Source organism: Oculina patagonica, chromosome 8 (assembly GCF_052425735.1).
Source record: "Oculina patagonica isolate OP01 chromosome 8, crgOcupat, whole genome shotgun sequence".
Classification (NCBI taxonomy): Eukaryota; Metazoa; Cnidaria; class Anthozoa; order Scleractinia; family Oculinidae; genus Oculina; species Oculina patagonica.
In genome coordinates, this window is record NC_135765.1 from 7,670,875 (window position 1) to 7,682,298 (window position 11,424).

General features: G+C 36.8%; 1 protein-coding gene across 1 annotated transcript; it reads right to left on the reverse strand.

Moving 5' to 3' along the window:
• Nucleotides 1–477: 477 nt before the first annotated feature.
• On the reverse strand, nt 478–11,070 carry LOC144662620 (putative sodium/potassium-transporting ATPase subunit beta-3). Its single transcript, XM_078523474.1, has 6 exons — nt 10,899–11,070; nt 10,604–10,741; nt 8,769–8,855; nt 7,860–8,044; nt 6,606–6,686; nt 478–2,910 (listed from the first exon to the last, which is right to left on the reverse strand). The coding sequence occupies exons 1-6, from the start codon at nt 11,041–11,043 to the stop codon at nt 2,683–2,685; spliced, it is 864 nt and encodes a 287-aa protein (XP_078379600.1). The 5' UTR covers nt 11,044–11,070; the 3' UTR covers nt 478–2,682.
• Between the last annotated feature and the right edge of the window lie 354 nt (nt 11,071–11,424).

The window sequence follows — 11,424 nt, forward strand, 5'->3', positions numbered from 1 at the left end:
TTACCGACACATGACATCGTTGACCAAATAAATCACCATTTTACCGATGGTATAGACACGGCTGTACCCTTTTTCACAAACAATTTTCCAGGACTTAAATTGATTTTTCCATGACTCCAAAATTCACATTAACCCTTTCACTCCCAAGATCTCAATATTATTTCTCCCTAATGTTTGCCATAAATTTCTTATGTTAGTTCTGAGAATTCAGTTGTTACTTGAGTTAAACAGATTTCCAGAACTTTCCAGGCCTGTTGTATTTTTCCATGACTGGAAAGCGCCACAATAAAATTCTAGGACTTATCCAGGTTTTCCGGGACCCGTACGAACCCTGTATAGACGGTTTTTTAACACTTATCCACTGGATGTAAACCTATGAGCTGGATAACATTAGCCAGTCGTTGAACTATATGGGCCAAATGTTCTCTCTGTACAAGAAAAAGAAAAAAAGAAAAATGCAAAGAAAACACCTGCCAGTAAGTTTAAAACAGCTTTAATAAGACCCTTCACAACAAGCCATCAAGGCCATAATGAAACATCAGAGAATAACACTGCAGAAAAAATACATCAGTAAAACAACCATGGCTCAAGAACCAGCAGCAACCCTGTCAAAGGGTCCAAGATTCAAATTCCTATATGGGATACATGTAGCTAGGTTAGACAAATTTTACAATTCTAGAAAAGTTTTAGTTTTAAGGGTTAAGCAATAGCTCTATCGGGGGTACAGAAGTGATATATTAAGCGACAAAATTATTTGAGGTTGTGCGAGTTATATTTTATAATTATTAATGATTCGGCAATTATTACGAGGGTTGAAAAAATATGTTACCTAGCTTCCAGGTACCCCATGTAGTGATGACTGCTAAGATGGTACACCTATCCTTGCCATAATGAATATTACTGGGTTATTTTTCTCCTAATATCAAACTAATAATTATTATTATTAAACTGATATGCTATATTGTAGACCAGTCCCAAATATCATGCTCTTGATACAAATGTTCTAACTCCAACAGCAATCAATAACTTGACCATTTTATGCTTTTTGCCATTCATGAGAAATGTAAGCAGGCAGGTCAGAACAATACAGTGTAAGGGTAATATCCAAGACATTTACTGAAAACCAAAATTAAATTGTTCCAGGGAATCATAAATGTATGGAAGAGGGCCAAGATAATTTCATTGCTAAAGAATTAAAACAGGGAACTGATTGACAATATTACCACTAAATAGAGAAGTTCAGTGGAGGCGCTGTATAAAATCAGCCTTTGACACTGCTTCTTAGAAGGTTTATAACAATAATTATTATGGAACATCAATACAGACTAATCAGTGGTGATAAATGTGCTTGAATAGGGAAAAGCTATTTTGCAAGGTTGATATCCACTAAGAAGGAAAGCCCACTAAAGATTTGATTGTCTTCTAAACTGACGGTATACCGTTTTTAGTGGAGAAGGTTACCTATGAAAATAGCTGTGCAAATTACTAATGGAGTTGTGCCAATTGTTTACAGTCAATCAAAACTTCTTCTACCTACATGAAGCCCTTGGCATGATCCTGTCACACAATGACAATAGGTGCCGACACAATAAGGGTGATGAACACTGGGTAGTGTTCTGATTGAAATTCAAGTGGGGTTCATTCTATTGGACGGCAAGGTGACAACTGACACCCTTTTTATGCAAATATCTTTAAACCACTAAATGACGGTGACATGAGTTGGTCCTTCAAAAGGCCTATTGGCAAAGAAGAAAAAATTGCAAAATGCTCTACAAGTTGATTGACTGTCGACAAAGCACAACTTGTTTTACTTATTATAAGCAGCGTCTCTAATCAAGAATTACTGCAGAAAGAACTCCCTTAAATTGCAAAGTCATGAGTGTGTGAATAATAATGTTTACATCAAGTCTGAATAAAAATTGACAAATTTTACCTTTTTGAAATTTTTTTCATCCAGTTAAAAAGACAACACCAGTAGCTGTTACAATAGTTGGACTAAAACATGAGTGACTTCGCCAACAACACACATAAAAAGTTTAAACCACGCTGAAGTCACTCAATTACCAAACCCATTGAAATGACAGCTATTGCCATGTCACTTTCAAAATCACAAATATTTTTAAGTGTAACCTTTGCAAACTTAAAGGCATTAACAAAAATCTTGATAAGATTAAATGCTGTTAACAGGAGCCAAGAAAAAAATCTGACTTACATGTACAGCTTATTGTTGTGCAGAAGAAATCAACAAATTCCTTTCCTCTTTTTTACTTAGATGCTCACAAACAAAATATTAATGTTGGAAAAAGCTCCACACAAGAAAATCACTAATTGATATAATTGATGATGCAGAAAGCTGAATGTTGTGCAAAGAGCAGACACAAAGTAGTGTTTGCGTCTAGATATGCATTCCGTGAAATTTATATCGATTCACCTTTCTTCATTAAAAAAAAAATATTGTAAAAAATGAACAACACCTCGATTTTGTCATTCAACTCACAGGAGGAGTATTCATACCCCTCCAAACAATTTTAAAACCAAAAGAAATTGAAGTTTCTGATTAATGTGGCATGAATATGTGCCAAGTAAAAAAAAAAAGAAAAAACATCTAAAAAATAGAATCAAAATATTAGCACAAGGTTTAAGGCAATCAGCCTCTGCATCTCACAATTCACAGTTGTTTTACTAGTCTTGCTTAATTTCTATCCGTACTCTTCCAGTGGCACCTCGGTTAAGACGGTAGGTTTCTGACAGCTCGATATTCTTGGCTCTGGCCTCACAGAGAATGACAGCTGCAGAGGAGGTGTTGACTTTGATGGCAGCGATCGGGGAAAGCCAAGATTCTTCGGCAAAATAAGGGTAGAAATTTGCAAGGAAGCCAGGCTTGTCTGATGGCAGGATTCTCAGTTGATCCTACAAAATATAACAGGAACAGGGGTGAATGATTCATTGGATGAACAAGTTAAAGAATAATATACATAAGCACTTAGTGACTGGCCCCTAGGGAAACAGTGAGTTTTATCTCCCCATGGCAAGGGGAACATCGAGAACTTTGAGCTTTTGAATTTGCAAAGAGATATTAGCTTAGCTTAAACGTGACTAGTCCAGTCCCTGAACTCTTTCTTCTGTGTGCCCTTTCTAGGGGTTCAACCCCTATTAAGGGCATGCGGAAGAGCGAGTACAGGGACTGGACTAAAACGTGATCTATGAACTTAAGAGTTGAATCCATTAGACATGAATCGTGAATCATCATCTTTTTTGTGACATAATTTCTGATTTTTTAGTTAGTTCTAGTAAATGTGATTGATAGGTTTGAAGTTTATAGTACTAACGTATGGCTTGTATTTGTGCATTTTTATAAGCATTTTTGTGGACTTAGGGTAAAAGTACCGGTAGCCATCTTTGTGTGTACCGTAGATTCTGCTCCAGGATGTAACAAAAACAGTCACTTTCAAGTGCTAACTCTAACTCAAAATTCTAACATGACCATTGAACTTGCTTTACAATCTCCCCAACAGAAATCCGATTTTGCCAAAACTGTTAAATTTTGGTCAATTTTCCAATTACATTGTACACTGAAACTGCAAACCAGGGGGGCTGGCAGCTATCTTTGATCTTACCGCTTTTCCGCTTTCGATGATCGCCCCAGTTAAGAAATCTGTCAATCATTCGAGAACCGTACGGAGCATGCGCAAAATGCCTTGGCAAAAAAGGAAACAACATGGCGTCGCGTGTCGAGTTGACTGTAGAAAACGCTGTTGGTTATTGCCGTTTACTTCCCGTTATAATTTTTTGTGGCAGTTCTGAGACAATCATGACTAATGTAATGAAGGATCAGCTCTGTTTTAGGTTAGTAGAGCAGTTAAAAATTTAAATGAGCAAGGAGCGAGTGACATGTTTCGGGACAAGTTTCTGTGTATACTGCATGGGCTGAGATTTTCCCAGTCGAGTGTTATCTCATCTTCACGCCTGCACAGCAAAAGAAATTATTTCGACCGCGATTCTCCTTCACTTAACAGAAAATTCAGTAACAGTGTCCTTTATTAGCGTCGAAGTGTTTCACGACTGCCCCCTGTCAAGTAGGGTTGACCTGCTAAGCTTTATTAAAGTTTACATTTTATATACAGTACCTGTCTCAAGTTCTGTGTCTTTATACAAGCTTACACATGTAGTTTGCGTATAAAAAATAGAAGTTATTTTTAGAAATTCATCTTCTGATTGAACGTTTATATGTAGCATTTAATTCTAGAACTAAATATTGCATATAAAGTGCCGAGTTGCTTCGGTTGAAAATCGAATTTCAAAGCATTTTCCATCATGTCCATGCGAATGAGCCCACAGGAGAATAAACGTTTTCTAAGGTAATCTTAAAGAGATATTAAATTTCGATTTTCCTTTTTTTTTCCTTTGCCGGTACAAGATTAAGCTGAAGTCAACAAGGCAAAGAAATCCAAAAAGAATAAATTTCTTCACTTAAATTTAAATGTAAAAAATAATAATAATTGCAGAGGGTATGGCTTCAATTACCTAAACTGTGCAATCTGAAGTGCCTTGCTGACACATACAGAAACCGTTTAATTATGTTTTGCGTAAATACTTTGGTTGAACAGGGTCAGAGGGATCACAATTTAATTACAGCATTTAAAGGTGGTAAAGTAAATGCTTGTCTTATGTACTGGAAACACTTCAGCACTGGAAAAATGATAAATTTGCCCATCAACAATGGAATGTCTGTTGCAAACAAGTAAATTGACCTACCATACTTACCGGGTAATTTTGTCTCCCAGAGTTTATTTCACATCTCCAAATGAGCTACTCATGGGGATGCACCCCTTGCCGGTAATAAAAAAGTTCTACAATATTATTATTGCAATACTGTTTCCCCCCACCCTAAAAATTCTCATCTATCATCTATCACTACTTTCAGGAGACAGTGTAGCCAAGTGGTTTTGGGTACTGGTGTTGTAATTCTAAGATCCCAGGTCAAAATCCTCTACCCAGCAACAAGCTGAATTTGTTCTCGGTTGTCCTGAGATCAAATCCTTGGTCATGCTTCGGTCATGCTTTGTAGATAGAGAACTGGTCTGCCTCCTGTTAGTTGGAATTTGTAACTGTTATGTTCCTTGAAAATTTGTGTTTCCCTTGAAGTTAAGGGCATGACCACTGTAAACAACTTTAATTTTACATATTTTTTTTTACATTTACATCTGAAACTTTTTCCTGGTCAGCAGGAAGATTATTCAACTGGATGTGAGTATAAATTGATTTTTCTTTGGACAGGTAGGGCAGTTAAAGAATCAACAGGTTAAGAGTCTCAATAGGATTTTTAAAAGTGTCAGATCCCATGCAGTGTCTCAATTATTTCTCTACCAGGGTACACACATGTACATTTGAGGAGCAGATCCTTTGCAAACTCCACCATGGTATAATTAGTTTATTTGTAAAAGCATTTCAAGATAATGCATTGCTAAAAACATTTTAAGCCCCCTCAGAACTCAAGTTTCATTTTTTTCCTCAAGGAAATACAGTAAACCGTGGACACTAAGTTTTAGGTGACTGACCATGACTGGAGCATTCTACAACCAACCAGCCTCCTGCAAGTTTCAATTCTCACCCCACAGGCGTGATAGGCAAAGTCTAAATGCAAGGTTACCCCACTAGCTTTCTCAGTGAGCACCATTATCACGAAGACATGCTCAGTTCAAAAGTTTAAATAAAGAAAACTGCTGCAAACATTACCACCTAATCTTACAACACTAATTGCATTGAACATGAAAAAATGTTATTGTAACTGGTGCAAAACATAAAATAAAAAATACTGGTAGGCCAATTAAATTTTGATATATTTTATTTCGATAAACAGTTTTTCAGTTCAATGTTACTCTAGATATTATATTCTTATATTCAAATTCTAACTAGGCTCTGAGGCTTATTAAATTGGGAAATAAAACAAAACGAGTCATATCAAACCTTCTGCACTTTCTCAATAACAACTACGTCAACTACGGTTTGATCTAAGTCTTACAGAAAAAAAAAACTGTCCGAAAATGGCTACCCTTACCGTCATGGCGTCTAGTCCAGAAATAAAGATCGTTCAGCTTATCCAGTGTATGAAACAATTACTAAAAATATTCTGCTGTAAGATTTTGTTGTCTTCACTAGGATGTAAAAACGCAGTGGTGGTCCCGTTCGCCGGTTTGCGGCGTAAATTTCACCTGTGATACTTCTTAAAAATCGAAATTTAGATAAAAAGTGCTTAAACGAACCCCTGGATGTTCGAACGTGGAAACAGTTCTCGAAACGTTTATGAACCTTCGCAAACGACCCTCCGCCATAAACTTCCGCCATCTTTGTTTTCAATTAAACCGGTACTTAGTCCCACTCGGCCATATTTCTAACTGGGGCGATCATCGAAACTCGTCCCAGACCTCGCTGCCAGCCCCCCCTGCTGCAAACATTACACCATAACATTGCACATTTTAAATTACTCCAAGCAAACAGTTTTAAGTCAGCATTGAATATTGTTGCGATGCAAATCAGTCAAAAGAAAGCAAGAGAAAGAGAAAACAGCTGATTACTGAAAGTTAAGGATAGAAAGCACAACTTACCGAGCTGCCACCCTCTTCAAATTTGCATGACAGCTCCACGTAATCTTTGCCATCATTAGGTTCAGGGACAAAGTTGTATACCTACAAGAGTTGAAAACAATTTCATCCCAGCATTAGTATGATATTTCAAATATAACCATTTACTTGTAATTCTGATAAAAATTTGGTTTGTATCTGATCTTAAAATCGGTTTAAAAAGTTGGTAAAAACGTATGAAACTGAATTTTCGGTAACTTTCTGATCATCAGAGTTAAAATTGGTTCTGGTTTTTGCATAATAAGTTTTTATACGCCGCCGGTCTCTAGGGATGTTCCCAATGTTACATAAACTTGTGGGAAATGCACATGCTCATTCACACAGTTAATGTCCTGGATAGAATGTAGCGCTTCTAGGAAAAGGCGTTGTTGCCTATTGTTCACATTTATTTCTAAAATTTCTACGTAATCTGGATGAATGTCATGGTCTGTTGTTTCCATGTGAGAACTTATTGCGCTTTCGTTACTAGACCTTGTGCCAGGTTTGTGCTCTGCGCTGCACGAATTCCATGAACTTTAACTCTCTCCCACATAGGCAAAATCACACGTTTTGCATTTGACTTTGTAAACAATTCCCTTGATCTGATTTGTGGCGGGGCGGTCTTTCGGTTTCTTAAAGATACTGCTCAGTGTTTTAACAGGCTTGAAAGTGGTCCTGATGTTTTTTCTGCTAAGCACACGTCGAACTCTCTCGGCAACACCCTTTACTTGTAATTGTTCAGCACAACATTTCATAAACTCCAAAACTGCACCAAAACTATAAATTTTGAACCTGGTTTTACTGATAAAAAACTTCCAAAGGTTCTTATATTGCAACAAATCTCTTTTTCATTTGTTTTGAGTGTGGTGAGTAATCTCTCTTATTATTCCACTTTAACATCATTTTACCATAATATAAGGGCAAAAAAACACGCAGAATATGCCATGAAAATACGGACAGACAAACTTATGGAATACAGACCCAAACTTAGTGGAAAAAATAGTGGAATAATAAATCCCTTATTTGATGGTTTAAATATAATATGAGCAGACAATTTGGGAGTTGCAAAAATACTACGCAACTCACAAAATATCCGCACAAATTGTATGTTAAACCATTGAAAAAGGTGTATATATATTCTACCTTTGCATAGACCTGGGTGTGTCTGTGTGAGTGGGAAAGTACTATTTTCCATCCCTAAACATATCAAATTTTTGATACACAAAAATTAAAACTAACCCTATTCATCTTCATAAAGATGCAAGGCTGTTCGTCATCGTAGCCGTATTTAAAATCAGTGCTATTATCATAGCAGGGACCAAGTAAACTCAGATCCATGGCGCAGGGTTTGGAGCCCTTTTCACGCTCATCAGCTGTACAGTTCTGGTACTTGTTATCACGATTTTCAACAGCTTCTTTGTATGCTGAAAATAAAAATTATTATTCTTAGGAGTTAATAGAATGCATATAAAACAGAAGTAACTCATTATTTATAAACTAATAGTAAACAAGGAACACAGAACATTTTGTCATACATGTCATTACTGTATACAAGTCACTCGAAGGATGAAAACAATTTCTTGTAGCTAAGACTGTGGTCTCTTAAATAACTATTTTTACAGCGAAACCCAAAAAAGCGCGAACGCCAAAAATTATTTCTGGATTGTTTATTGTTTTGTGACCATCAGATGTGAGACATAACTGCAACAAACCGCAAGAGTAATTAGCTGGAAGGTTTGGACTAGTCACAAAGCAACAAGTTGGCTTTTTTTCCCCTCCAACTTGATGTAGTATGCGCTAGCTTCGTTTGAAAAATTTGTGTACCATTTCTTCCTGAGAAATTGCCATTTTCTAAATGGCCAGTGTTTGGGGCACATTTTTTGACAAAACCAAGGGTGAAAGGGTTAAAACAACAGTAACAAAAGGAGTGGATAAGTTGATAGTCGTTAAAACAAGCCAACAAAGCCTTCCATTTGGAGCACAGGCACTTTCCATGGGTCAGTGGCGTAGTGGTAACGCTTCGGATTTAGGAGCAGGTTGGTGATGGTTTGATACCAACAGGTAAAAAAAATTCACCTTTTTTAATTTTTAAATCTCATCAACTTGTACAAGTATGATTGATCATTTGCTTGATCTATAGTGACTTACGTTTTAAAAAGGCATTGATTGATTTTACATAATCGTTGACGTTGCTACTGCTGTAGTCCTCTATTTGCAATGGAAGAGGAATGAGGCCTGGAGAAAGAAAACAAATATTATGGATAGTTATTATAATGATGTCATAAAATTAAAAAATTGTAATAACTGCAAACCTCCTACAAAGATGCTACATATCTTCACAAATTTAAAGCTTTTTTTTTTGGAAAAATGTCATTTTGGAAATTTGCAAGGTCCTGAATTATGTGTTTCATTATTGTCACAAAAACCAAGAACTGTGTACTATCCTGAATGTTACAACATTGCAGTAGCAATATTTAATAACATTTTCTAGTAAATACTACTGCTATTTGTGGAAGACTGTATTTGTATGTGGTTTCAGAGAATGTCCATACCCACCCCATGGAAAGTCATAGGAAATTCCATGGGGGTGAGAGGTCTCAAAAGACAAAAGTTAATTGATTTTTGGGGGGGGGGGGGGGAAGGGAAAAACCAAAAATTTTGGGGGGGGGATATTTTTAAAAAATTTACAGCTCCCTAAGCACCCTTACTGCTGTAAATTTCTTAAAACATTTATTTTCTCCCAAAAAAATTTGGGGTGAAAATACTACAGACCTAATATTTGGGCAAATTGTAGTAGAATGGTTGTGATTTTAAAATTTGACAATATCAGGATGAATACCCTTAATATTTGAAGCTTTAAGTTTAATTTTTATGTTATATATTTTCAATCATTATGAGGTTAACTTAAGAAGAGTAGGTGAAAATTGTACTCATAAATAATGCAACATCACTTAATTTTATGTATGAATGCATGCAGAAGGAACGACGAAATCACTCATCAAAAGAGGCCTAAAAAAGCACTTTATTCACTGATTGAGAGGAAGCTGGTATATTTAGCCATTCCCAACACATGTAGAACACATATTTCTAGTTTCACGTATTGGAATGTCAATTTAGCTCTCAACAAAAAGACGCTGTTATATGACAAATCATGCGCAAAATCAATACGATTGAACAGGTACTTCAAACAATATCGTAATTCGTGCAAATACCAAACAAACTTGCTGAATCATATTGGTTCAAGCGAACAATATACAAGAAACCCTTCGAATTAATTGTATTACACGTACTTTCCGAGCAATCACGAAAACTGCGGCGATTTTTAATCCTGGAAATCTACAATGAGCCGCAAAACTTAATTGATGTGTAATAAACAACAGGATTAAATGCTGGGTTTCATTTGACGAAAACCTGCCGAACACCAAATTTTAGGAGACCCACCCCTTACTTTTTCCGAGGCAATTGTAAAGGCACTGTTTTAGAAACAGAGGCAAGTACATTGAAAAAAATTCCCTTAAGCGGTTGCATACTTTCATCAGGTCAACCCTTTGTACAACTAAACAGAAGATTTCACTTGCAAATTTAGATTAGCCGGGCGCTTGGGTTTTTGAAATGAACGAGCTCGAAATCGATCCATGCATGTTCCCGAGTCGAATACGGTGGAGTCATATTTCAAGGTTTTTTTTTTGCCATAAAGTGAAATAAAGCTACAAGAATTGGAATATTTTATGGAATTTAGAAGCAAGAAAGAAGTATTTTTCTAGAAACAAATCTTCACTACTTAACACTCACTATGAGGTTCGTTTCTACATTTGCATTGCAAATGACTGTGAAACCACATGCATGCATGCTGCAGGCGGCCGGCGCACATTCAATTACTGTTTTCTCTGTTTTGACCTTGAAAAGCGTAGTCAAGAAACGATCTACTCACTAAAGCTTTACTAGAACTAGAAACAAAAACACAGAAAAATATATAAAGTAACCTGATTTTCCCTCTAAATATCTTGTCATCTTCGGGCCATCTTCTCGAGCTGGTACCGTGGTCATGAATATAGCCAACATTGAGGCGAAAAACGCCGCCAAACAGCCATAGAAAACCAAGAAGAAAACCGTGATCTTCGCTGAAATGGCAATAGAAACGTATTAGTCTCATTTTTAAAACGAACAGCTATAGATTGTGGCGTGTTTCATTAACAAAACTGTCCCACAACCAACATCCAGCAATATGCGAGTTCTCCTTCGCCTAAACTTTTCACTATTAGATCCAACGACACTTACCCCAGCTCTTGCCATTTCTACCCATAACCAGCGTTTCACCGTTTTCGCCATCTTTGTTGTAAAGGAAGTGCCCGAAATCTCGGATAGTATCCTGAAATCGTTCAAGTCTTGACTTTCCTTCTTGGCCCTGCTTTGCGTACGCCATCTTGCAAGCCTCACCACGCGAAACAGCGGCAATGACCACGTGACCTCTCCTTTTCAGGGCACCGAGTCAAGAACCTATTTTCCCGGGGGACGGGAGGCTGGGGTTCTTTGCAGCTTCAATATCATACTTCGTAGTACTGCGTGTGTTGGCCCTCTCGACAAGTGTCTGGCAAAATTAGGAGCCTCAAGCCATGCTGAGCCAGAATCTCTTTAAGATTTTGTCTACCTTACGTTTACGCTTAGGGAGCGCTTTGCACAGCATTTTGGTTTTATTTCTGTAATATTGTGTACAGTTTAAAAAATACAACTACAAAATCTTTAACTTTAAAGTTGTATATGTTGCCAATATATTAAATCTGATATCGTAAAAAATGGAGTCCTC

Coding starts and splice junctions, on each gene's coding strand:
- LOC144662620 (XM_078523474.1), bottom strand. CDS start 11,043: ATGGCGTACGCAAAGCAGGGCCAAGAAGGAAAGTCAAGACTTGAACGA. Junction 10,742..10,898: donor TAGAAATGGCAAGAGCTGGG/GTAAGTGTCGTT, acceptor TTGCCATTTCAG/CGAAGATCACGGTTTTCTTC. Junction 8,045..8,768: donor AATCAATGCCTTTTTAAAAC/GTAAGTCACTAT, acceptor TTTTATTTTCAG/CATACAAAGAAGCTGTTGAA.